Genomic DNA, 23,341 nt, shown 5'->3' on the forward strand with positions numbered 1-23,341 from the left:
TTTAAAACGTAAAGCACTTTGGGTTTCTTTATGTTGTTGTATAGTGCTATAGAAATAAACTTTGATTTGATTTGATATGGAGCATACCTACTGATTTTTCAGTCATCATTGCATGTACCCACTTCTAAACCCCCCTGATGTGCACCATTCAGTAGTATCTGTGAACCAAATTATGCATCTTTTCCCCGAAGATGGTGAAGCCATGACCCACCCTACTCAGCATCTTATTGGCTAGTACTCGCTGCCTTCACTGATTAGATTGGTTAATGTTAGGCATGAGGACTGATGAGCCAATCAGAGGTAGAGTACCTCTGGAACCTGATTGGACACCTCTGGAACCAGTGCCACCCCAGTTGACTGACAGGTCACTAGAGCCCGACAGATTAATTGGCCGGCCGATACCATGTCACTGATCGATCAACATCGGTCAATATGTTTATGTTTATGTTTATGCATTTGGCAGACGCTTTTTTCCAAAGCGACTTACAGGGGAAAACCAATTAAATCACTCAATCAATCAAATTTTATTTATATAGCACCAGATTGCAACAAAAAGTTATCTCATGACACTTTATATATAGAGTTGGAATATGTAACTGATTTATTAATTTTTTTGCTGCGGAGATTCTGTCGCTCGCTGCTCCTGTGTGTATGTGTGTGTGTGGGCCGGAGAGTTAGAGGAGCAGTAAAGCGTGTCAGTTTCACTTTCACTCCCATTCAGGCAATCATGCTATCACCCCCCCAAACACACACACACACACACACACACACACACACACAATCACGGACCGCTGCTACCCCCATCCAGTCTTATGAACCATTCACCCCCCCACACACACCCATGTCCATGTGCTTCCTGTCTACCTCACAATTTCATTCTGCAGACACGCCTGGGTATTAATAGTGCAGGGGAGACCAGGGACAGTTGTAACATGGGTCAGTTGTAACTCTTGCAATTGCTCCAATCAGGAACAACTTAGGACTCACCTAATTCACTCTGCACATGCTCAGTTTAGTCCTTAGTCCACATAAGAAGTTGTAGTGCTGTGAGGTAGACAGAGCCAAATTTGTGAGGGAAAACATAATTTTGTGGTAAGTAATTTTTTTTTACTCTAATTATTTTTGTGATTGCATAGTTTGCTTTGTAGTTGGACTCATTAAACGTAGGTGTTGCTTACATTTGAAAGGATGATTTACCAAACTATTTTTATGTCATTACTTATAAAATATAGACTCAGATCTTTTTAAAAGTCTGCTCCCCCTAGCATAAAAACTACCACATCTACAACCTGTGGTTCCCACAGGTCACAGACTAGTCTAATATCAGACTATTATACAGAGGTTTAAAGTTGTGTCAATTATATGTGTGAGATAAACAAAGATTTATGCAACTGTTAATCCACCTGTCCACAATTATCTAATACAGTCTACTCTCGTTATACCGCCAACTTCCGTTCACGGCCAAATTGGCGGTATAGCGAAAATGGCGTTACAACGGGTTGCGTCCATAATGTGCATGTCTTTACTATATGATGTCTATGCTGCCTCCGTTAACCCGTTCTAATTGCGTTTCTAAATAAATCTTGATTCTGTTATGTTGTAAGGGATCATTTAAAGTGGGGAAACATTTTAAGCATTATTATACCGTGTCGGGAAATGACACCCCATCATCTTGAGGCTTTGGCTTAATCCCACGTCCTCTTCCCGACATCCTGACCTACTGAGTGTTCTGCGATAAATGAGTAGGTCTATGAGTAGGTCTACGTTCCGTAGACCTACTCATAGCTTGTCGCGATCAGCGTCTGGCGCGTTTGTTTCAGTGCATTGTTAAAATTTATGTGTACTCGATGGCAATCACGCTGGCGGTATAACGGTCGGGAAATCAATGGTATAAGTGTTGTTTGTGCATGGAACTGGGCTGGCGGATGGCGATAGACGGAAATGGCGGTATAACAGCAGGTGGTTTAACGAGAGTAGACTGTATAAGTTTATTATTTCCTGTGTAGATCAATGTTCTTATTTCTTTAACCGCCAGTATTGGATATCGGCCGATATATTGGATATTGGCTTTTTTTAGCCCCCATATCGGTATCGGCCCCAGAAATCCCATATCAGTCGGGCTCTACAGGTCACTGCTCATTGAAAGATGTGTGATTATTGGAAATGCAAATGAGAAAGGCAGAATAAACGCTGTTCAAGTGAGTGACACATATCTAGAGAACCTACTTTCATGGAATTCATAATTCTGAGGTAAGTTTTAAGGTGGTTTCAGAATGAGTCACTGTTTTAAACTACTGGATATATGACTGCACATTTAGAGGAGAAAAGAGTTTGTCACCAATAGCTAAACTATGTGAGTAGGCTAACGTAATGAAAGGCTAACATTATGAAAGGCTAATTTTATGACAGGCTAACCTTATGAAAGGCTAATGTTATGAAAGGATAATTTTATGACAGGCTAACATTATGAAGGGCTATTGCTATGAAAGGTTAAGTTTATGACAGGCTAATGTTATGAAAGGCTAACGTTATGAAAGGCTAACATTATGAAAGGCTAATTTTATGACAGGCTAATGTTATGAAAGGCTAACATTATGAAAGGCTAATTTTATGACAGGCTAATGTTATGAAAGGCTAATTTTATGACAGGCTAACGTTATGAAAGGCTAACATAATGAAAGGCTAATGTTATGATAGGCTAACATTATAAAAGGCTAATGTTGTGAAAGGCTAAATTATGACAGGCTAACATTATGAAAGGCTAACGTTCTGAAAGGCTAGCGTTATCCTATGTTTTCCTCATGTTGAATACATTTTCATTCATGCAGCTTCTTATGTGTCCAGTAATACCTACAAACTGCTCTAGACCAAGTCATGATAAATTTATAATAGTGAGTAAATACTACTCTGGATTTTTGGGCAAACTAAAAAGAGTAGTCGGACATGTCACTGTTTCTAAAACAGGGCTTTTTTCCTGGACTACATAAAAAAAAGGCAAAAATTGAGAGTATACCCACGTCTCCAGGGTCCACTACACCACTGCTTTAGCCCTCCCTGCATCGTTAGTCTTCAATCAAATCCAGTTCAAAACACCCACAAAGCCTCGGAGGTTTTAAGAACTGCAACTAATTCTATACAATTAAAGAAAAAGTGTAGATTCTCAAGTGAAAAACTGTTCATTTACAACTTAAAATAAGGGGCAAGACACCGTGAGAAGCTTTAGAAACGTCCCTATTTTCACTTAAATTAGACGTCGTTGTTCTAGAGGAGCGTTTTGACGGATCATATCCTCGGGTTGGTTGTTCTGAATACTTGATCAGCTTCAGATATTGGATTAACGATGTGATCCCCCCCCGGTCTGTGTAATTCAGCCTCTGTTGAATTAGTTTTATCCCCAGTGGAGAAAACATTTATCCGCCGTCACGGTGATTAATGCGACTCCACCGACAGAACACATACAATACCTCAATTAAGGAGATCTCCAAATGTGGATCTGAGTAAAGCACTGCAACATGAGAACAATCTGTAACACAAACGATAACATCAGATCTTTTACTGGAGTGACGGTGGATTTTCAGAGAGTCAGCGACAAAACTAGAGTCAAATGAGAGAAAAGTGATGAGGATTAGGAGCAAAAGAAACTGAAAGGAGGAGGTACGTCTAATGATCTGTCTCTGTGTCTTATTTATTTACTCATTTTTATTGATTTTATTACTTTTAACTATTTGATTTTATTGTTTTATTAAGAGCATTACTGTACTTTTCTATACTTATTTGTTGTTTTTAGTATTTCTGTTAATAGTTTTATTGTTTTTATGATGCGCAGCACTTTGGAAACGTTCTTGTTTAAATGTGCTATACAAATAAAGTGGATTGGATATCAGGGATTTCCTTTTATGTCATTTTCATCTAATGTCATGTAGTTTTTGCCTCATTTGTGTTGTTTTCATTTTATTTTTTGTAAATAAAATGGGTGCGGAAAATGCACGACATATAACTGAATAGTAAAATATTCTTATTCTTTCATATCATGCTAATTTGGACTGAATGCAGAAAAAAAAACCCAGATGTAATCAAACTCAAGCTACTACAGAGCAAAACAGCAAAGACTGTGATATTTAATGCTGTGTGTTTTTTAGTGTATGTTGTATTTTAGTACATTATTAACCTATATTTAACTGGGAAAAAGGCTCCGTGAGATTAAAAAGGTCTTTTGCAAGAGTGTTGTGGCCAAAACAGCAGCAGCAGAAGCTACAGAAAATAAAGATTTCATCCATACATCTACACTAACAACATGCATAAAACATATAAAAAAAACATAATAAAAGCTGCTGTCAGTCATTAATCTAGTAATTAATGGTCAAAAATCAGATATATCCTTTTAAACTGCAGTAGAAATACAACTACTACTCATAATCCTCCAGAACTTTTACATCCTTTGCATCTTTTTAGACAGCAACTTTTGTGACTTTCATGTCATTTTCATCTTTAGCGTCTTTGAAATCGTCTACTTTTTTGCATCTTTAACATCGTTTTCATCTAAAGCATCTTTTAAGTCACTAACATTTTGCATCTTAGATCTTATCATGTCTTTTAAGTCATCGACTTTTTGAGGCATTTTGGAAACAAAGATAACAATGTGAACAAAACTAACCAATGCTATGATATTAACTTTGGACTTTTATAAGCCAGACGGATAATTGGACTTTTATGGAAAAGTATGGATATACATTCTGTTGGTTTGTGGATAAAATAACTGGCTGCTAGTCTTACCTTGGAAAGGATAACATATATTGTTAAAAAGAAGGACAAGAAATGTGCCTATTTATGGGGTCTGTATTTGGTTTTCTTGAAAAACCACAGCTCTGTATGACTAGATTTCCTATGCAGTGCTACACTTGTACAATACTATGATCTGATTTGATAATTTTATAACTGTTGTGACATTTTATTTTATCTCATTTATTTAGTTTTATTCATCAATTTTATTTACTATTTCTATTTATCTAGAAAATATTCAATTTTATGGTAATTACACTACCAGTCAAAAGTTTGGACTCAGCTGGTTTTTCTTTATTTTCATGACTATTTTCATTGTAGATTCTCACTGATGGCATCAAAACTATGAATGAACAAAAATGGAATTAAGTGTGACATAACTCAAAGCATGTTTTATATTCTAGATTCTTCAAAATAGCCACATTTTGCTTTTATTACTACTTTGCACATTCTTGGCATTCTCTGGATGAGCTTCATGAGGTAGTCACTTGAAATATTTTCCAAAAGTCTTGAAGGAGTTCCTAGTGATGCTGAGCACTTGTTGGCCATCTGTGGTCCACCTCATGCCATTTAAATGAGAAGGTGAGTCCAAACTTTTGACTGGTAGTGTACTTTTAAGTATGTATTTTCTGTATGTGTGGATTTATATTTTTCTGCCAGTATTGGGGTAAAGTTATGTCTTTGTTCATCTGCAAAAGAAAAACAAAGGGAAAAAAACAAAAAAACAAAACAATGCAATGATATCTTTCCCAAAATAAAACTATATTCTGACATTAGTCATTGTTTTGTATCCCGGACCCCTGTTAGAAAAGAAACACCTGAATTCAACGTGTCCACATACTTTTGTCCATATAGTGAATCTTCTATGTAATTTTTGCATTTTCACAAATTCATCCCACGGACCATATTGGACCCTTTGATGGGCCAGTTTTAGCCCACGGGCCACATGTTTGACACCCCTGACTTGAATCATGTACGTACCTCGTCTACGTTCTCAAAGGCGTTGATGATGTCGTAGGGTAAACAGGACAGCAGGTCGATGACGAACCAGGTCTTCAGGTAGTTCATGCGGATGAGTTTGGGGTCGGAAATGACCTCGCCTCCGGGTCCTACGAAGGTGGTGTGGAAGTTGAGGACGATGTCCACAAGGAAGATGACGTCCACCACGCTGTCCAGCACCAGCCACACGATGTTGTTCTGCTTGGTCTTGAAGGACACGTTGTAGGGCACCATGATGGCCGTGTAGAAGGTGAGGATGAGGATCACCCAGTCCCACGTGGTCTTGAAGGTGCAGTAGTGCAGGATGATGTGAGGGGGGGTCTTGGGGGCCTCCTGCTTGTACTGCGGCAGGATGTCCGAGTTGAGCTGCAGGACCTGGAGATCCCAGAAACTTTTATTAGATTCCACGGAGCACTTTTCGTTTGTCGGTTAATTAAAAGCAGCTTCTAATCAATGTTCATTAAAGCGGTAAATACGCAGCAGACACAAAAACAGAGCGCACTGGGGTAGATTTACTGTACGAATCAGTGTCATGTGGGACTTGGACTGTCCACCCACCTGCCTGACTCCAGACTTCAGCTGCCAAGACACAACCATCACCAAGATTAGTTTCTCAAACACATTTTAATACACTCCAGTCGTCTGCGTCTGATCCTGCCAAATCCTGAATCACATTTACTCTGATGTTTACTTTAATGCCCTTTTATTTTATTCCATTTTTACTTCTGCAGCTATTTTTTCCTATTTGCTATTTGGGTTCTTCTATGAAACTGGATTCACACAGAAAAAAACCTATATCTTACCAAGTCTATTTTTTTCATTTCTTGTCCAAATATCTCATCACACTGAAAATAAGACATAATCACCTAAAAAGGAACTTTTCAGTGAGATATAAGAACTGATTTTTAGACAATAGATCTGGAAAATGTTATTTCAAGAAATCTTACCAAAATAATTTTCACTTGTTCCATTGGCAGATTAGGACCAGTTTCTTAGTTGTAATGAGGAGGAGGAGGACGAAGAGGGTGAAGAAGAAGTGGTGGAGGAGGAGAAAGAGGGTGAGGAAGAAGATGATGAAGAGAAAGGAGAAGGAGGAGGAGGAAAAGAAAAAGATAAAGAAGGAGATGAGGAATAACAAGAAGAAAAAGAAGAGGAAGAAAATGATGTAGAAAAAGAAGATGATGAAGAAAAAGAGGAAGAGGGAGAAGAAGGAGGAGGAGCAGTACAATGAAAAGGAGAAGATAAAGAAGAAGAGATAAAAAAGAACAAGAAGAAAATTAACAAGAAGTGGAGGAGGAAGATGATGAAGAAAAAGAAGAGAAAGAGAACGGAGGAGGGGGAGGAGATTAAGAAGAGGAAGGAGGAAGAGGAGGAGGAAAAAGAGAAGCTAATGAAGAAGGAGATGAAGAAGAAGAAGGAGAAGGAGGAGAAGGAAAAGAAGGAGGAGATGAAGAGGGAGAAGGAAGAGATGAAGAAGAAAGAGGAGGAAGACAGAAAGGAGAAGATAAAGATCAAGAACAAGAAGAAAAAGATGAGCAAGAAGTGAAGGAGGAGGAAGAAGATGATGAAGAAAAAAGGAGGAAGAGGAGGAGAAGGAGATGAAGAAGAAGTGGAGGAGGAAAACAAAGACAATGATGAAGAAGAGGAAGAAGGAAGAGGAGGAAAAGGAGAAGCTAATGAAGGAGATGGAGGAGGAAAAGAAGAAGATGGAAGTGAAGAAGATGGAGAAGAGGAAGGAGTATGACAAAAAGGAGATCAAGAACAACAAAAAGAAAAAGATCAACAAGTGGAGGAGGAAGAAGATGATGAAGAAAAAAGAAGAAGAAGAAAAATAAGAAGAAGGAGGAGGAAATGAAGGAGATGGAGAAAAAGAAGTGGAGGAAAACAAAGACAATGATGAAGAAGATGAAGAAGAAGCAGAGGGAAGAGGAGGAGGAAAAGGAGAAGAAGATGGAAGTGATGGAGATGGAGAAGAAGAAGAAGAGGAAGAAAAAGGAGACTAACAAAAAAGAGAAGAAAAAGAAGATCAAGAACAAGAAGAAAAAGATGGTATAAGTGGAGGAGAAAGAAGATGATGAAGAAAAAGAAGAGGAAGAGAAGATGAAGAAGGAGGAGGAGATGAAAAAGAACAAAAAGAAAAAGAAGAGGAGGAGGAGATGAAAAAGAACAAAAGAAAAAGAAAATGAGGAGATGAAAAAGAACAAAAAGAAAAAGAAGATGAGGAGGAGGAGGAGATAAAAAAAAGAAAAAGAAAAAGACAATGAAGAAGATGAGGAGGAGGAGGAGGAGGAGATGAAAAAGAACAAAAAGAAAACGATGAGGAGGAGATGAAAAAGAACAAAGAAAAAGAAGATGAGGAGGAGGAGGAGGAGATGAAAAAGAACAAAAAGAAAAAGAAGATGAGGAGGAGAAGGAGATGAAAAAAAAAAAAGAAAAAGACGATGAAGATGAGGAGGAGGAGGAGGAAAGAAAAAAGGTGAAGTTGTTTCTTCTTTCAGTGCCATAAACCAGTTGTAATGTGACTCAGTGCAGTGAAATGAATCCTGCTCATGTGAGGCTGACGCTGCTTCATAATGAAGTTAAAAACCCTGTTTTTACGTCACGTCTTTTAAACGTTTCCATTTAATCACATCTTTTATGTCATTATCTTTAACTCTTTTTCTGCTTTCATCTTGTCGTGTCGTATCACTTTCATCTCGTTGCACCTTATGTTTCATTATGAGGTGTCTTTAACATCATTCTCATCTAATCACATCTGTTTTGTTTTGTTTTTGTTTTTTTACGTGGTTTTCCATTTGAGTGTGTGGAGGAACTACTTTATAAATCTATGACAAAAACCAGATGTTTACGTTTATTTTCCTTCACAAACTCACAATAAACAGACCAACATCACCACAAAGATAAAGATGTGTACGACAACAAACATAACCATTAATATAAAGACGTTAAACCAACACAAATCCCATATTAACAGATATTTTCCTCCTCACTCTGTTTGACGATGGTCATTTTTTAAAGATAAAATGAATTAGATTTGTTTAGAACTCATCTGAGCTGAGTGCAGACTTCACTACGAATACAAAGTAATGATTAATTCATGTCTTTCACCGCTGAGACTGTGTCTATTATTCATATGACATTAGAAATATATTAGACTAATATACTTCTACAACAGGATTCCACTGAATGAGCTGGATCTGTTCTGAAGGGAAGGGTAGAAAGAACGAAGGAGGGATGGAATTAAATTAAAGCTGAAAGACTTTAGGAAAGAAAAGTAAAAAAAAACAAAAAAACACCGTCTGCACTGCTGTTTTTTTAAATTTACTAATGAGGAGTCAACAGCGCTGTGAGTTCGTCTGCAGAAAGAAATAAAAGTATGAAAATGTGTTTCTGTTTTCTGCTCTGGTTTTTATCTGTTTTCATCTCCATCCAACTCTGTGACAAAACCACATTATGAATACATTTGGCTCACAGATGAAAAAAAGAAAAAAGAAAAAAAACAGGAGAAAGACATGCTGACCAAAAGTAGAAAATAATGATAATAATTTAAAAAAAAAAAAAAGGATTTTTTTGAGACAATGCAATTCTACGGAAGCGTATTGCATTCACAAAAAAAATAATAATTTCGGCTCTGTTTTTCTGAATTAATGAGATAATTACCTCATAATTACGAGAAAAAATAAGTTAAAAAAAAATTGGCACTGTTTTTCTGAGTTTACGAGATACTGTTTTCCGAAAAGAAAAAAAAACCTCTGTAGCCCTGTCAGGAAGCCGGGCTACAGGCTCCGAGCGCCGGTGTGCTTGAAGGGCTTGATCCGTGCACAAAGCGGGGCTTGGTTCTGATTTCTGTGAACGAAACTAGTTCCATGATCCGTAATCGGAACCGGTTACGAGAACGGAAACAACTTCACGCTCCCCCGAGAGGCTTTCAGCAGCACAGATAGAAGGAGCTCCTGTTGGACCAGGGACCACTGTCCCACTGACACAGAGAAACACAGACACATTTTATTTTTTACAGGAAACAGTATCTCGTAAACTCAGAAAAACAGAACTTTTTTTTTTTTTTTTTTCAGAAAACAGTATCTCATAAACTCAGAAAAACAGAGCTTTTTTTTTTTTTTCAGGAAACAGTATCTCATAAACTCAGAAAAACCGCGCCGATTTTTTTTTTTAACTTATTTTTTCTCATAATTATGAGATGATTATCTCATTAATTCAGAAAAACAGAGCCGAAATGTTTTTTTTTTGTGAATGCAATACGCTTCCGTACAATTCCCTTCCCCTTTTTTCTTTTTTTTCTTTTTCATTTACTTATTTATTTATAATAATAATAATAATAATAATAATAATAATAATAATAATGATAATACATTTTATTTATAAGAGCCTTTCAAGACACCTAAGGACACTGCACAAGATAAAACAAACAATCTATAAAATACAAAGAAATAAAAAACAAAAAAATTAAGTAAAATAAAAAATATGTTTATGTCACCAGTTTAATCATTTTATACAGACTGTCTTAGTATTCTTTTCATTGTGTTGTGTTTCATTAGTCGCTTTTCCATTGACCCTCAAATTGCGCAAATATAACTTGCGCTTAAAAATTTACCTAATGGAAAATTGACAATTTCGCCAAAAGTCTCATTTTTTGATTGAAAGTTTTGCACTGGCAAGAGGTGGTTTTTCGGGCGTAGCGTAAATGGCATATCACACAAAACTGCAATGGAAAGACCTTTTTTCGCAACTAGAGTCAGGTGAATTTAAAAAAACGGATGTTGATGGACATTACAAGAAGAAGAAGAAGAAATGTCGCGGTATGTGTGGACACACCAGGAAACCCAATCATTTTTTAATTTTGTACAGGATAGAGGGGTAATATATAATAATAATGAATATATCTGTAAATCAACACCATATTTACGTTCGTTGCCATATTTATAGAATGACTTCTTGTGTCATCTTGCGATAATAAATAAACAAATCATCGCATTTGTGATTTAATGGAAAAACCGACATTACGCACTTCTGTTTTGTCGACATTTAGTAAATATCGGTAAAGTTTTCTGCAGTTGTCCAATGGAAAAGCGACTAGTGTTATTTGTTCTTAAAAATATGCAAATCTAAACATAATGGCGTATATAAACATGGTTACTGTTGACATCAGTGTGCCCTGGTATTTGTATGTAGCTTTATTTCTCTTGTATACACTTCAATAAAAATATGAAACAAAAAAAAATAAAATAAAAGACAGCTTTGCATTGTATCTGACTGTGTAAAGAAATACTAATATTATGGCAAGAAGTGAAACAGTGCATCCAAAATATTCTACAATGAAACTGGTCCTAAAAACAGGACATGGGGCTAAAAATTCAAACCAGATGTAGACGAATGTTATGAAGCCGGTTTGGAAGCACTTTGGGTCTATTTTAAAAATAAATACTTACTGAAATAAAAGAGAAACTATTTTTTAGATAAAACACATTTTTATATTATTTTACTTTATATCTAATACAAAAATCTGCATGTAACACAGTCAAAAGGACACGAAAATTACACGCTACTATTTTTTTTTTTTTTAATATCTCTTTATTCTCTCACAGGTACATTTTGGAAATCGAAGTAAATATTCAAGGCAGAGTGTTTCACAAAAATGACCGCTGTCGCAAAATCATTCGTGATTTATATGTGTTTAACTGGGCAGGTTCTGCGTGTAACGGAAGTGGACACGATGGGTTACATAAAAAACCTGTAATGAGACTGAGTTTCATGAAAAACCCACACATGTGGATTAGAAAAACCACTAGGATCGACACATTTAACACAGTGTCTTTATTCATAGTCTATATTAGACCATTTTCAGACATGTGTTCACATCTAATGCACTGACACCTAGGGAGACTTAATGTCCATATTTAGGTCCTGTTTTTGGCCCCAATATTTTATAAAAAATTCTTTATTTATGGGATGGCTCAGAGCAGGAGTATAATTTTTTTGCATTTATCTGAGGTCATCATTAGGCACATACTGGGGACAAATATGTCTACATTTACCTTTTATTATTGAGTCTAAAGAGCTGGAAAAGTCCAAGATACCAAAATGTACCCAGTGTCATAGAAGCACGCAAATACAAGGTTCTTTAGTACCACAGCTATTTATATTGGGTTTGTATCCTGGCAATTTGAGGATTAAGAAAATTCAACAAATATTTGAAGATTTAAGCAAATTATTGGCAAAAAGACTAATAGACTTTGGAATACCCTGCTACTGGCACACACCTTAAACTCCATGGAGTCTTTTAAAAAGCAACTGAAGACCTTCTTGTTTAGACAGACTTTTAGTTAACCTTTTCATGGATACTGGTCACTACAGTGGACAGTTATTTTACATCTGTTCTCTTGTATATTCATGGGTTTTGTTGTTTTAGTTCCATATCAGACGACACACTGGACGCTCATGCACCATCCCATACACTGTAATTCATACCATTAATGTGTGTGACAGACTGCAGTGGGACGAATAAGAGTGAATGGTTGAATGTGAATGACTATTTTATATACAGGGGTTGGACAAAATAATGGAAACACCTTAAAAAATCAACAAAATATAATTTAATATGGTGTAGGTCTGCCTTTTGCAGCAATTACAGCCTCAATTCTGCGAGGTATTGATTCATACAACTTGTGAATTGTTTCCAAAGGAATTTTAAGCCATTCTTCAGTTAGAATACCCTCCAACTCTTTTAGAGACGATGGCGGTGGAAATCGACATCTTACTTGAATCTCTAAAACTGACCATAAATGCTCAATAATGTTGAGGTCTGGGGACTGTGCCGGCCATACGAGATGCTCAACTTCATTAGAATGTTCCTTATGCCATTCTTTAACAATTCTAGCTGTATGGATTGGGGCATTATCATCTTGAGGTGAAGGTGTTTCCATTATTTTGTCCAACCCCTGTAGATGGAGTTATAGAAATGCATTTTTTACTGTTTTTTAATGTTTTAGTTTTTATTAATGTCTGTTTTTTAATGAGAATATCAGCCTGTTCAGAGACTACAGGTGGAAATTAGCACTAGTGCTAGAACCTGGTACACTACAGCGCTCCTTTTTAAGGTTAATGTATATTTTGCATTGTCCTTGTCTAAATAAATAAATAAAATGAAAAAAAAAAAAAAAAAAACAAAACTTTGCTGCTCTTGATAAACCTGATCTGCAGTAATATGTTTTAGTGTAAATCAGTTGCTAATTGTTATTAGACTGTAATTAACAGTTTTCTTAATCAAAATGTTTATTTATTTTTTTTATTTTTTTTGCATATTATCTCCATGAATTGAGTAAAAACTAGTATTAGAGTATGATAAAATGTGATAAAATGTCATTAGTGGCTTTAAAAAGGTTTTTATTTCATGGTTTTCACATAGTTTATCACTTTCCGATAATACGTTTTAAATACATGTTTCTTTGTTTCAAAAATCAAATGCATGGTGTCCAGCTGAGTGGACAGTTTTGTAACTCCATAAAAAATAAGTTCATTAATAAAAATTCAATTGCATTGTTTTTTTCATGCCTAAAGAGGAAAAAAACACTCAAGAAAAAAGTCTTGACTAAGGTCCTCATAATTCATGCATGAAAGGGTTAAAGGTGGGTTTTGTGACCATTTGGTTTTTACCCTCAGCCACACTGGCCGAAGGGCATTGTCATCAGTTCATCATCCATCCGTCCGTATGTGCAAAAACTTTGGCATGCACTGATAAGTCAGGCCAACGGTTTTCAAGTGCGCGTATGTTATGTTATGTTATATTTTTACGCCTGTGTCTGTGGATGTAACTGTGTATTTTTACTGCCATTGTATTTTACACTGAACAAAATTATAAACGCACCACTTTTGTTTTTGCTCCCATTTTTCATGAGCTGAACTCAAAGATCTAAAACTTTTTCTACGAACACAAAAGGCCTATTTCTCTCAAATATTGTTCATAAATTTGTCTAAATCTGTGTTAGTGAGCACTTCTCCTTTGTCCTTTGCTGAGATAATCCATCCACCTCACAGGTGTGGCATATCAAGATGCTGATTAGACAGCAGGATTATTGCACAGGTGTGACTTAGGCTGGCCACAATAAAAGGCCACTCTAAAATGTGCACTTTTACTGTATTGGGTGGTCCAGGGGGGTGAGAAAACCAGTCAGTATTTGGTGTGACCACCATTTTCCTCACACAGTCTTCTTCATGAATTCTCTGAAACAGCTTTGGAGATGGCTTATGGTAGAGAAATGAACATTCAATTCACAGGCAAAAGCTCTGGTGGAGATTCCTGAAGTCAGCATGCCAATTGCATATTCCCTCAAAACTTGTGACATCTGTGGTATTGTATTGTGTGATAAAACTGCACATTTTAGAGTGGCCTTTTATTGTGGCCAGCCTACGGCACACCTGTGCAAAAATCATGCTGTCTAATCAGCATCTTGATATGCCACACCTGTGAGGTGGATGGATTATCTCAGCAAAGAAGAAGTGTTCACTAACACAAATTTAGACAGATTTGTGAACAATATTTGAGAGAAATAAACCTTGTGTGTACACAGAAAAAGTTTTAGATCTTTGAGTTCAGCTCATGACAAATGGGATCAAAAACAAAAGTGGTGCATTTATATTTTTGTTCAGTGTACTTCTGATTTTATTGTAAAGCACTTTATGAAATCTTTCTGCAAAAAGTGATATTAATAAACTTTTTTTAATCTTATCTTGTCTTTTAATTCATCAACTTTTTTTTGCGTCTTTTACTTTTTACAACATTTTCATTTAATCATGTTTCGTGCCATATTGTAGCTCTGTCTTTTTCAAATTGTTGCGCCTTACATTTCATAAAATTTTCATCTGATGTTTTCATGTTTTCAGTCAATAACATAATTTTTTTTTACATCTTATGTCATTTTCATCTTGTCATGTTTTTCAACATTTTTTATCTGACACCTCTCCTCTACATTTCTCATGACTTTTCTGACGTCAACATTGATAATAATTTAAAAAATAATAATTCAGTTCAAAAAATGACAGCTGATGGCAGGAAACTTATGTCTCTGGCTATTGATTACTGAGATTAATACATGGACATGACACCGTTCTAGAACAGGATTCCTACAGGCTTCTACAAGTTAAATTTAAAGCTTTTTAAGACCTTTTTAAAACTACTTGGAACAAAATTTAATGCCTATTCAAGGCCATACTGGCAAAAATTCATGACTCCTAGAATTTAGGAATTTTTTTTTTTTTTTTTTTACTTTACAGTTATTTAGTCAGTTATTTCTCAGTGGGGCCTGCAAAGTTATCAATAATTGGTTCCTAATTTCAATATAAACTGTTGTGTTGGAACAGGTAGTCAGGTGGAACTGAGTCTCCTACTGTTACTTTCTTTGCAGCTTGGACATTTAAAGGTAGGGTAGGAGATCCTGGAAAAACGGTTCGAGCAGGCTACATTTTGAAAATACACTATTCAAAAGTCCAAACCCCTTTCTTCAGACCTCCCCCCAAAGCCACGCCTCCAGAGTACCAGATTGTACTCACAGATGGGGGAGGGGGAGGGACAAATGGCAGTTGAATTTGATAGACATGTCACCATTCAATCATTTCGATGGGCCGGTTAAAATGATTGGATGGTGTTTTTTCAGTCCTGTTCGTTCCACAGGTGACGAAATTGTTTAATTTTTGTGTTAGAGCATTTAATTAATAGTTGCAATCGGGGTGTGAAGGGGATTTTAAGCAATATACTGTAGTAAAAAATGCTCCAGGAAAACATCTCCTATCCTACCTTTAACAGACACATTTAAACACTGCACACTGAACAAGTTTATGGCAACAGAACTTAAGACCTACTCTATCAAATTTAACACTTTTGAAAGACTTTCTAAGGTATTAAATGCAGATTTGTAAATTCAAGACTTTTTAAGACCCCATGGGAACCCTGTAAAAGGATTTCGCAATGGTTACAGGACGTCTGTCGTCATGGCAACCATAGTGACGAAGGACTGAAGGATGACAGAAATAACGCTGACTGTGTGCTGTGTCTGCAGAGTTAATCCACAAAACCTCGAACAAAAATGGACTTTATGTGTTTGGCAGCTGCACACTTCACCTTTGTCATTATTATTATTATTATGACCACCACATGTCCCTTAACAACAACATCCAACTCCTCACAAAGTCATAAAAACCTGCCTCTTTGACACCTTCTGATACGACGGGTCTACTGCTCCCTTTTTATCACCTGAACTACATTTACAACCTCCACCATCCTCACACTTCCAGCTTCAGTCCGACTCGGCGTCGCAGTAGAAATCAGACTGATTAAGTAACGAGGTGGCCGGCGGTGCATCTCATCTAATCCCCATCATCGCAGCTGCCCATCAAACCACTGCTGGTCAAGAGAACCACCACTGCCGCTCAGGACTGATGCCAATTAGAGACAAAACAGACAGAACAACTGGGTTTTAGGGACACTGGACCTGGAGCTGCAGATGGATCACCTGCATGGAGCTGGATCGGCTGAGATCGGTCTAGATGTTACGCTGGGAAACATACAAAACAAACACCTAGTCCTATAGATGTACTTTTACCAAAATCAGGTCTGTTTTCTTGATACTGGTTCATCGTTTGGTAGAGTAATATACTGAAATATGCATGTTATTGGATGTATTCATCATATGTTGAATGACAGAAGTTATTTTCAATAAACTACAGCTCTGAATGACAGTTGTGCTAACACTTGTAACTCACCAGTCTTAATTATGCAGAAATGAAACGGTATTTAATAATGACAATGAGGGCTGTTTGTTGATGAATAATGTTGTATTGATAAATATGCTGTAATTATCGAAGAAAATTGTTGAATTGTTGAGTCTGTTTGTATGATTGTACTACCATGATCATATTATGTATAATTCAACTACTGCATTATGTATTTGTTGAGGTTAAGTGCTAAAATTAGGAAAAATGTATTGTTTGATTCTTGTATTAAGTTAGAGATAAAGGTGTAAAAGCACTTGAGGGATAGGATTAAATACATTTATACTTCTTCCTACTCCTTTTTGACCATGCAGAATTCAGACTTGCATGTACTTGAAGATAGATTCTGTTCATTTCAATGTTATTTACTGTAATTTTAGTCTTAATCTGCTTTGTTTTGTTTAATTTTGTTTCTTTGTATGTTCGAAATAAATAAATCCCAAAAAAAATGTTTGGTTTTGGATCATCTAAACAAGTGGGACTGACCAAACTGAACTATAGATACCAAAACCAGGTTGTAAACATGTTTATTTCTGAAGTAAAGTTGCACACTTTAACATGGCAGTCTATGAGGATTGACTCACTTTTGTGTTTGCCCCTAGTGGACATTGAAGGAACTGCAGATATTTCACCTTTACTTTTCAGCTCTGGAGGTTTCCACTCGATTACTGCTGAGTAAATTTATACACCCTTCTCCCGCTGCAGCTTTAGTTGTTTGTACAGTCTGCACCACCAACAAAAGGTAAAGTCAGGATGTTCATTTAAATGTTTTTGTTTTTTTTTTTGGCTTAATCTGCTTTGTTTTGTTTAATTTTGTTTCTTTGCATGTTCGAAATAAATAAATTAATAAATAATGTTTGGTTTTGGATCATCTAAACAAGTGCGAATGACCAAACTGAACTATAGATACCAAAACCAGGTTGTAAACATGTTTATTTCTAAAGTAAAGTTGCACATTTTAACATGGCGGTCTATGGGGATTGACTCACTTTTGCATTAACCCCTAGTGGACATTGAAGGAACTGCAGATATTTCACCTTTAATTTTCAGCTCTGGAGGTTTCCACTCGATTACTGCTGAGTAAATTTATAATCATTCTCCTGCTGCAGCTTTAGTTGTTTGTACAGTCTGCACCGCCAACAAAAGGTAAAGTCAGGACGATCATTTAAATGTTTTTTTTTTTTTTTTTTTGTCTTAATCTGCTTTGTTTTGTTTTATTTTGTTTCATTGCATGTTAGAAATAAATAAATAAATAAATAATGTTTGGTTTAGGATCATCTAAACAAGTGCGAATGACCAAACTGAACTATAGATACCAAAACCAGGTTGTAAACATGTTTATTTCTAAAGTAAAGTTGCACATTTTAACATGGTGGTCTATGGGGATTGACTCACTTTTGTGTTTGCCCCTAGTGGACATTGAAGGAACTGCAGATACTTCACCTTTACTTTTCAGCTCTGGAGGTTTCCACTCGATTACTGCTGAGTAAATTTATAATCATTCTCCTGCTGCAGCTTTAGTTGTTTGTACAGTCTGCACCACCAACAAAAGGTAACGTCAGGACGTCCCCTCCCACCTTGCGCCTCCATACACCCCCTGATCTCCTTAATTCCCTTGTCCCATTCATTTCCTCTGTTTCCACCCTTTTATCTCCCTTCTCAGCTCCATCCTGCCTCCTCCCTCATCACCTTGAAGAAGCCACTTCACTAAAACCCCTAGCGCCTCTTGGGCTCAGCGGGACCAAACTCAAACAAACTCTGATTAAAGCCGATACACCTCACTCAAACGTTCATGAATAAAACAGGGGGACATCCCCTCCCCAAATCCATTTTCTAATTTTTTTTTTCTCCCTCCTGGGCGTCACAATCATTCGAAGTGCCCACAGCTCCCTGCATCTGTCTCCCCCACCCAACATGAAATATTAATGCCAGCCGCAGTCCACAGGAGCACAGCGTTCCCGGGAAAAGCAGCGCTGTCCGAGTCAAACCGTGACAGTTTGAGGGAAGTTGGCATGAGACTGAAAGCATGTGGAGAGAGGTTTTGTGAGTGTGCATGCAGGATATTAATGCATGTGTGTTTATGTGGGGGCAAGACACTGAAAAACGGTCTGTGAATGTTTTATACAAGGATTTATTTGTGCAGAAATAATGCAAAAAGGAAAGAGCTGCAGCAGTGCGATGTTTGCTGTGTGTTCAGCGGTGGAAACAGCCATGGAAGTGTGTTTTTTGTCTGTTTTGTTGGACATCTGTCAGCAGTGAGTTATTTAATTTCATATGCTCGAGGGCAACACCAGAATTTTTCATCTCCGATTGCCCAGAAGTAAAAATTAAATGCATTCTCATACCGAGTGTCATGAGTGTCAAGCTCAAAACAAGTTTACAGGCAGATTCACAGTTTGCACTTTTGACTTCAACAAGTGACTTTTTGGACTTTCTGAGGACAGCAGTGGAAAGTGAGCAATGGGAAGGTAGAAAGAGAGTTAGTGTCAGAGCACAAACATTTTGGGAAAGACAGTATTTATAAGAAGTTTTCAACAAACCAAATCATTGAGGGGAGTATCCTCCTCTGTGACATTTAACCCTCAAAAATCTAAATATTCACTGACGACCAAGAAATCTATTCATCTAAACTTTTAAATACTTACTGATCCACTAATCCTATCAAAACATATAAATAATTGGTGTAAAATACAGTTTTTCATCTTTTCATGGTCATCAGATATGACCCATTTGGATGTTCAGAGGCTCCATGGTTACCGTGGAAACACCATCATCTTCTACAACATTGATTCACCAGTCAAACCAATGGAGTTGGATCAACGGCAGAGGATGGACACACTGGGTTTATGTTCAGTTAATGAGAGATTTTGTTGAAAATGTAATTCTTTTCTTCAGTTTTCTCTGTTTTGCTAAAATAACCTTTGAATTTACTCTGAGCTTTTATGAACATCTACATGATCAGAAAATTAAATTTAGGAAAATAATAGCTTTTCACTGAACAATGCAGCAGACAAAATAATAAATCGTGATAAATCATTTTAGGTTACATGTAGAGAAATATTTAATTGTTAAGGACACACTAAATGCTTTTCCATTGGACATTTGCGCAAAACTTTACCGATATTTACTAAATGTCGAAAAAACAGGAGTGCGTAATGTCAGTTTTTCCATTAAATCACAAATGTGATGATTTGTTTATTTATTATCGCAAGATGACACAAGAAGTCATTCCATAAACATGACAACAAATGTAAATATCATGTTGATTTCCAGATATATTCATTATTATTATTATATATTACCCCTCTATCTTGCGTGTCCACACATACTGCACCATGTTTCTTTTAAAACTCTTCTTCTTTGCTTGTTGTACCGTCTGTCAACATCTGTTTTTTTTTTTTTTTTTTTTTTTTTTTTTTTTATTCAGGTGACTAGTTGCAGAAAAAGGTCTTTCAATTGCAGTTTTGCTTGACATACTAATTGCGCTATGCCTGAAAAACTACCTCTTGCCAGCACAAAAACTTTTAATTGTAAAGTGAGTTTTGGCGAAATTGTCATTTTTCCATTAGGTTAATTTTTATGCGCAAGTTATAGTCACGCAATTTGAGGGTCAATGGAAAAGCGACTATTGATTGACATTTCACACTGTTTTCTGGCATTTTATAAACTACACCATTTGTTGATTAATAATAGCAAATAATTAAATATGATGATGACCTATGTCAACCTTTGAGAACAACTGGAATCCATTCATAACTTTTTTAAAACAGAGTCAAGAACCACATATATCACCAGAACGGAACACACACACACACACACACACACACACCCTTGCCCCCTCCCCTGTACACCTACTTTTCTATCTCAGCATTCAACTTCCACGCCTCACTCCCACTCATCATTAATATAATTATACACACACACTTATGCTAACACAATACATCTGATCAATATCAGTATCTCCAGCTGTCTTGACTTATGTCTGTTTTGTCCCACTGTCTTGTGTAGGGATGGGAATCAATAAGAATTTAACGATTCTGATTCCATTATCAGTTTTGCTTATCGACCCGATTCTCTTATCAATTCTCATTGGGTGAGGGAATAAAAGAGTACAAACGGGTGTGTTTGCATTAACTGTCTTTTATATTTCCATCTCTGCACAGAAAATATAACATATACAGTATGTACAAATAATAATAACAGATGACGCCGGGCCCGGTTCGGGGGGTGGGGGGGAGGAGCGCGTACAGTGAAAGTGAAACTAAAGATGCTTTACTAATTCCTCTATTGTCGCATTTCCACTACATGGAACTGGTTAAACTCCGCTCGGCTTGTCTCCCATTGCTGTGCACTTCATTTCCTTTCCCCTACCTTCGGAAACTTGTATTAGAGGGGGTACGACGTTTGTTGCCCGCACTGGAACTGGAACTGGGCCCAGCATTCACTCTGCAGCTAGATTCACAAGTGTCACTAAGTAGTGTATCAAATACGTGACATTCCTGTAAATGAATCACATGCTGTGGACAAATGTTTGAGCAGATTGGAGGGATTCCACCCTTTTGAAGAAATGGAAGCTTTGACAGTGTTCAAGTGGACCTGGTGTCGTCTGTTTGGACCTGGTGTCGTATTTTCGGACCGTTTCTGCCTCAACGCCATGTTGGCTACGTTCTGACCAAAACAATGCAGTGTACGCGTGACGTCATCGCGCATGCGCATCAAAGGTGGAATTGATAAGCAGAATCGTTAAGCAGGCAGGCAAACGATTCCAAGGAATCGAGCTACTGGGATCCAGTTCTCAAAAAAGAACCAGTTCTCGATTCCCATCCCTAGTCTTGTGTCAGTCTGTCACTTTGTCTCATCCTGTCCCTGTACACTTTTGTCCATATGAGCCCCTCCCTCTATGTATATGTGTACTAATAAGGAACAAAATGAGTGTAAAACTTGAGATTGTTATTTGTTAAGCACAAGCTGTAATTAAAAATAAAGTTGTCCTCCGAAGAGGGGTGGTGGTGGTGGGTTTAAAAAAAAAAGAAAAAATGATGATGACTGTTTGTTGCCACCTTCATTGTGATTCTTTATCCTTAATGAGTTCAGGACCATGGACAGCGCACAGTGTTTCCCCATATATTACTGATTTTGGATTAAAAAAAAAAACAGTTATAAACCAATTATACAAAATCAACACAAGCCTCAGGTCAGGTTCAACCACCAGCACAAGATCTGTGGAGACACAATTCAGCACTGACACTCTTTAGATTGTTGTGTTTTGCTGCAACATTCCTCTTTTAACAAATTCATCCACAGTAAAAATCTCCTTCCGTGGCCTCTCCTTGGTTAGTGTTGACAGACGAATATGTATAAAAAGCCGCAGTACATCTGTTATCTATAGGATACCTGCAGCCTCATCAGCTCCACCTGTTTATGACAATTTGTTGCTCTTGTTAGACTGTGTTGGCCATTAGTGAAAATACCCGCTCTGTCTGTTTTGTTGCTAAATCAGCCACAGAACTGAAAATTCCCTCTGTATTTTTTACTTGTGTTCCATAATAAATCTCGCTCTTAACGTCCTCTGAGACTTTGTTCAGTTTGTGGTGCACCTCCAAACAAAAATGCACATTAAAAGACCATCGGATAAACAAAAACAACATCCAACAAAATAACCATCCAGTGGACTCCAGCCATTAGAATACCACCACAGTCCAGGAGAACATGCCTAACGCCTGGCGATAACTGTAAACCGAAAGCTGCACTAAAAATAAACAGTGAGTAAACTCTCAGCGTGTTCGACGTCCACATACACCAGACTCCCCACGGCTACTGGAACTTGTTTAGTTGAGTTGTTGCCATGGGAATAACTTAGTGTTTTTTGCTCGGTTGGCGCTGTCAAGGCCACAAACTGCATACATACACATGAAGCAAACATTTTAGCACCAACAGGAGTTAAAATATTGCTTGCGTGATGTCTTTTGCAACTAAAATCCATGCAGTTGAGACAAGGACTGAGCTTCTACAGTCGTTGATGTTTGTTTATATACTATTTTCTTTTGTTCAGACAAGGTATAGTTTTTAGCTGTTACCTGATTGACAGTTTCGACTGCAAGCAGGTAACATCTAAAACAGCAGGTAACATCTAAAAACTATACCTTGTCTGAACAAAAGAAAATAGTATATTTACATAAACAGAAGACAAAATGAACGTCATTAGCGTTGATTATTGTCATTCACACTGAACAAGAACTCTTTATACAGTTGCGGAAAAAATTATTAGACCATCAAAAGTCATCAAAAACAATGGTTGTGCAATCCAGTCCTAACTCATGTGTGTATCATGTGACTAAAATAGACAGAAAAGAAAACATGGAATGCCTAAAAGCACTTTTTTTATCAGTACAATGCCATAGATATTGATGGAAGAACTGAAGTGATTTTGGTTATTATCAAGAAAACATGTTAAATGGATAGATACCAGCTCTGAAATTAAACTACTATGAGCTACTTGTGTTGTTATCATTATTTTTGTCCAAACAAATGTACCTTTAGTTGGACCAGGCATTAAAATGAACAAGAAACTGAAGAAAACTAGGGTGGTCTAATAATTTTTTCCACGACTGTATATCTTTAACTACTCTTTTCTGAAGTTTTCTGAGAACAGACTATCACAAGAAGTTGGATTTAAAGACAACCACAGTGCTCTTCTTTAATACTAACAGTGTTGAGCAGTGGTGTCAAAACTTATTTTAGTTCTGGTTCCACATTTAGCCCAATATGACCTCAAATGGGT

At 36.9% G+C, this 23,341-nt stretch overlaps 1 protein-coding gene across 1 annotated transcript in view; it reads right to left on the reverse strand.

The window, feature by feature from the left end:
* kcnh5b (potassium voltage-gated channel, subfamily H (eag-related), member 5b) overlaps positions 1-23,341 on the reverse strand; it is a 492,331-nt gene that overhangs the window by 304,874 nt on the left and 164,116 nt on the right. Inside the window, exon 6 of the mRNA XM_030127455.1 lies at positions 5,761-6,153. Coding sequence (XP_029983315.1) covers positions 5,761-6,153 — 393 coding nt within the window. The remainder of the gene's footprint in view (positions 1-5,760; positions 6,154-23,341) is intronic.

The sequence above is a fragment of the Sphaeramia orbicularis genome, chromosome 22 (assembly GCF_902148855.1).
Source record: "Sphaeramia orbicularis chromosome 22, fSphaOr1.1, whole genome shotgun sequence".
Lineage (NCBI taxonomy): Eukaryota > Metazoa > Chordata > Actinopteri > Kurtiformes > Apogonidae > Sphaeramia > Sphaeramia orbicularis.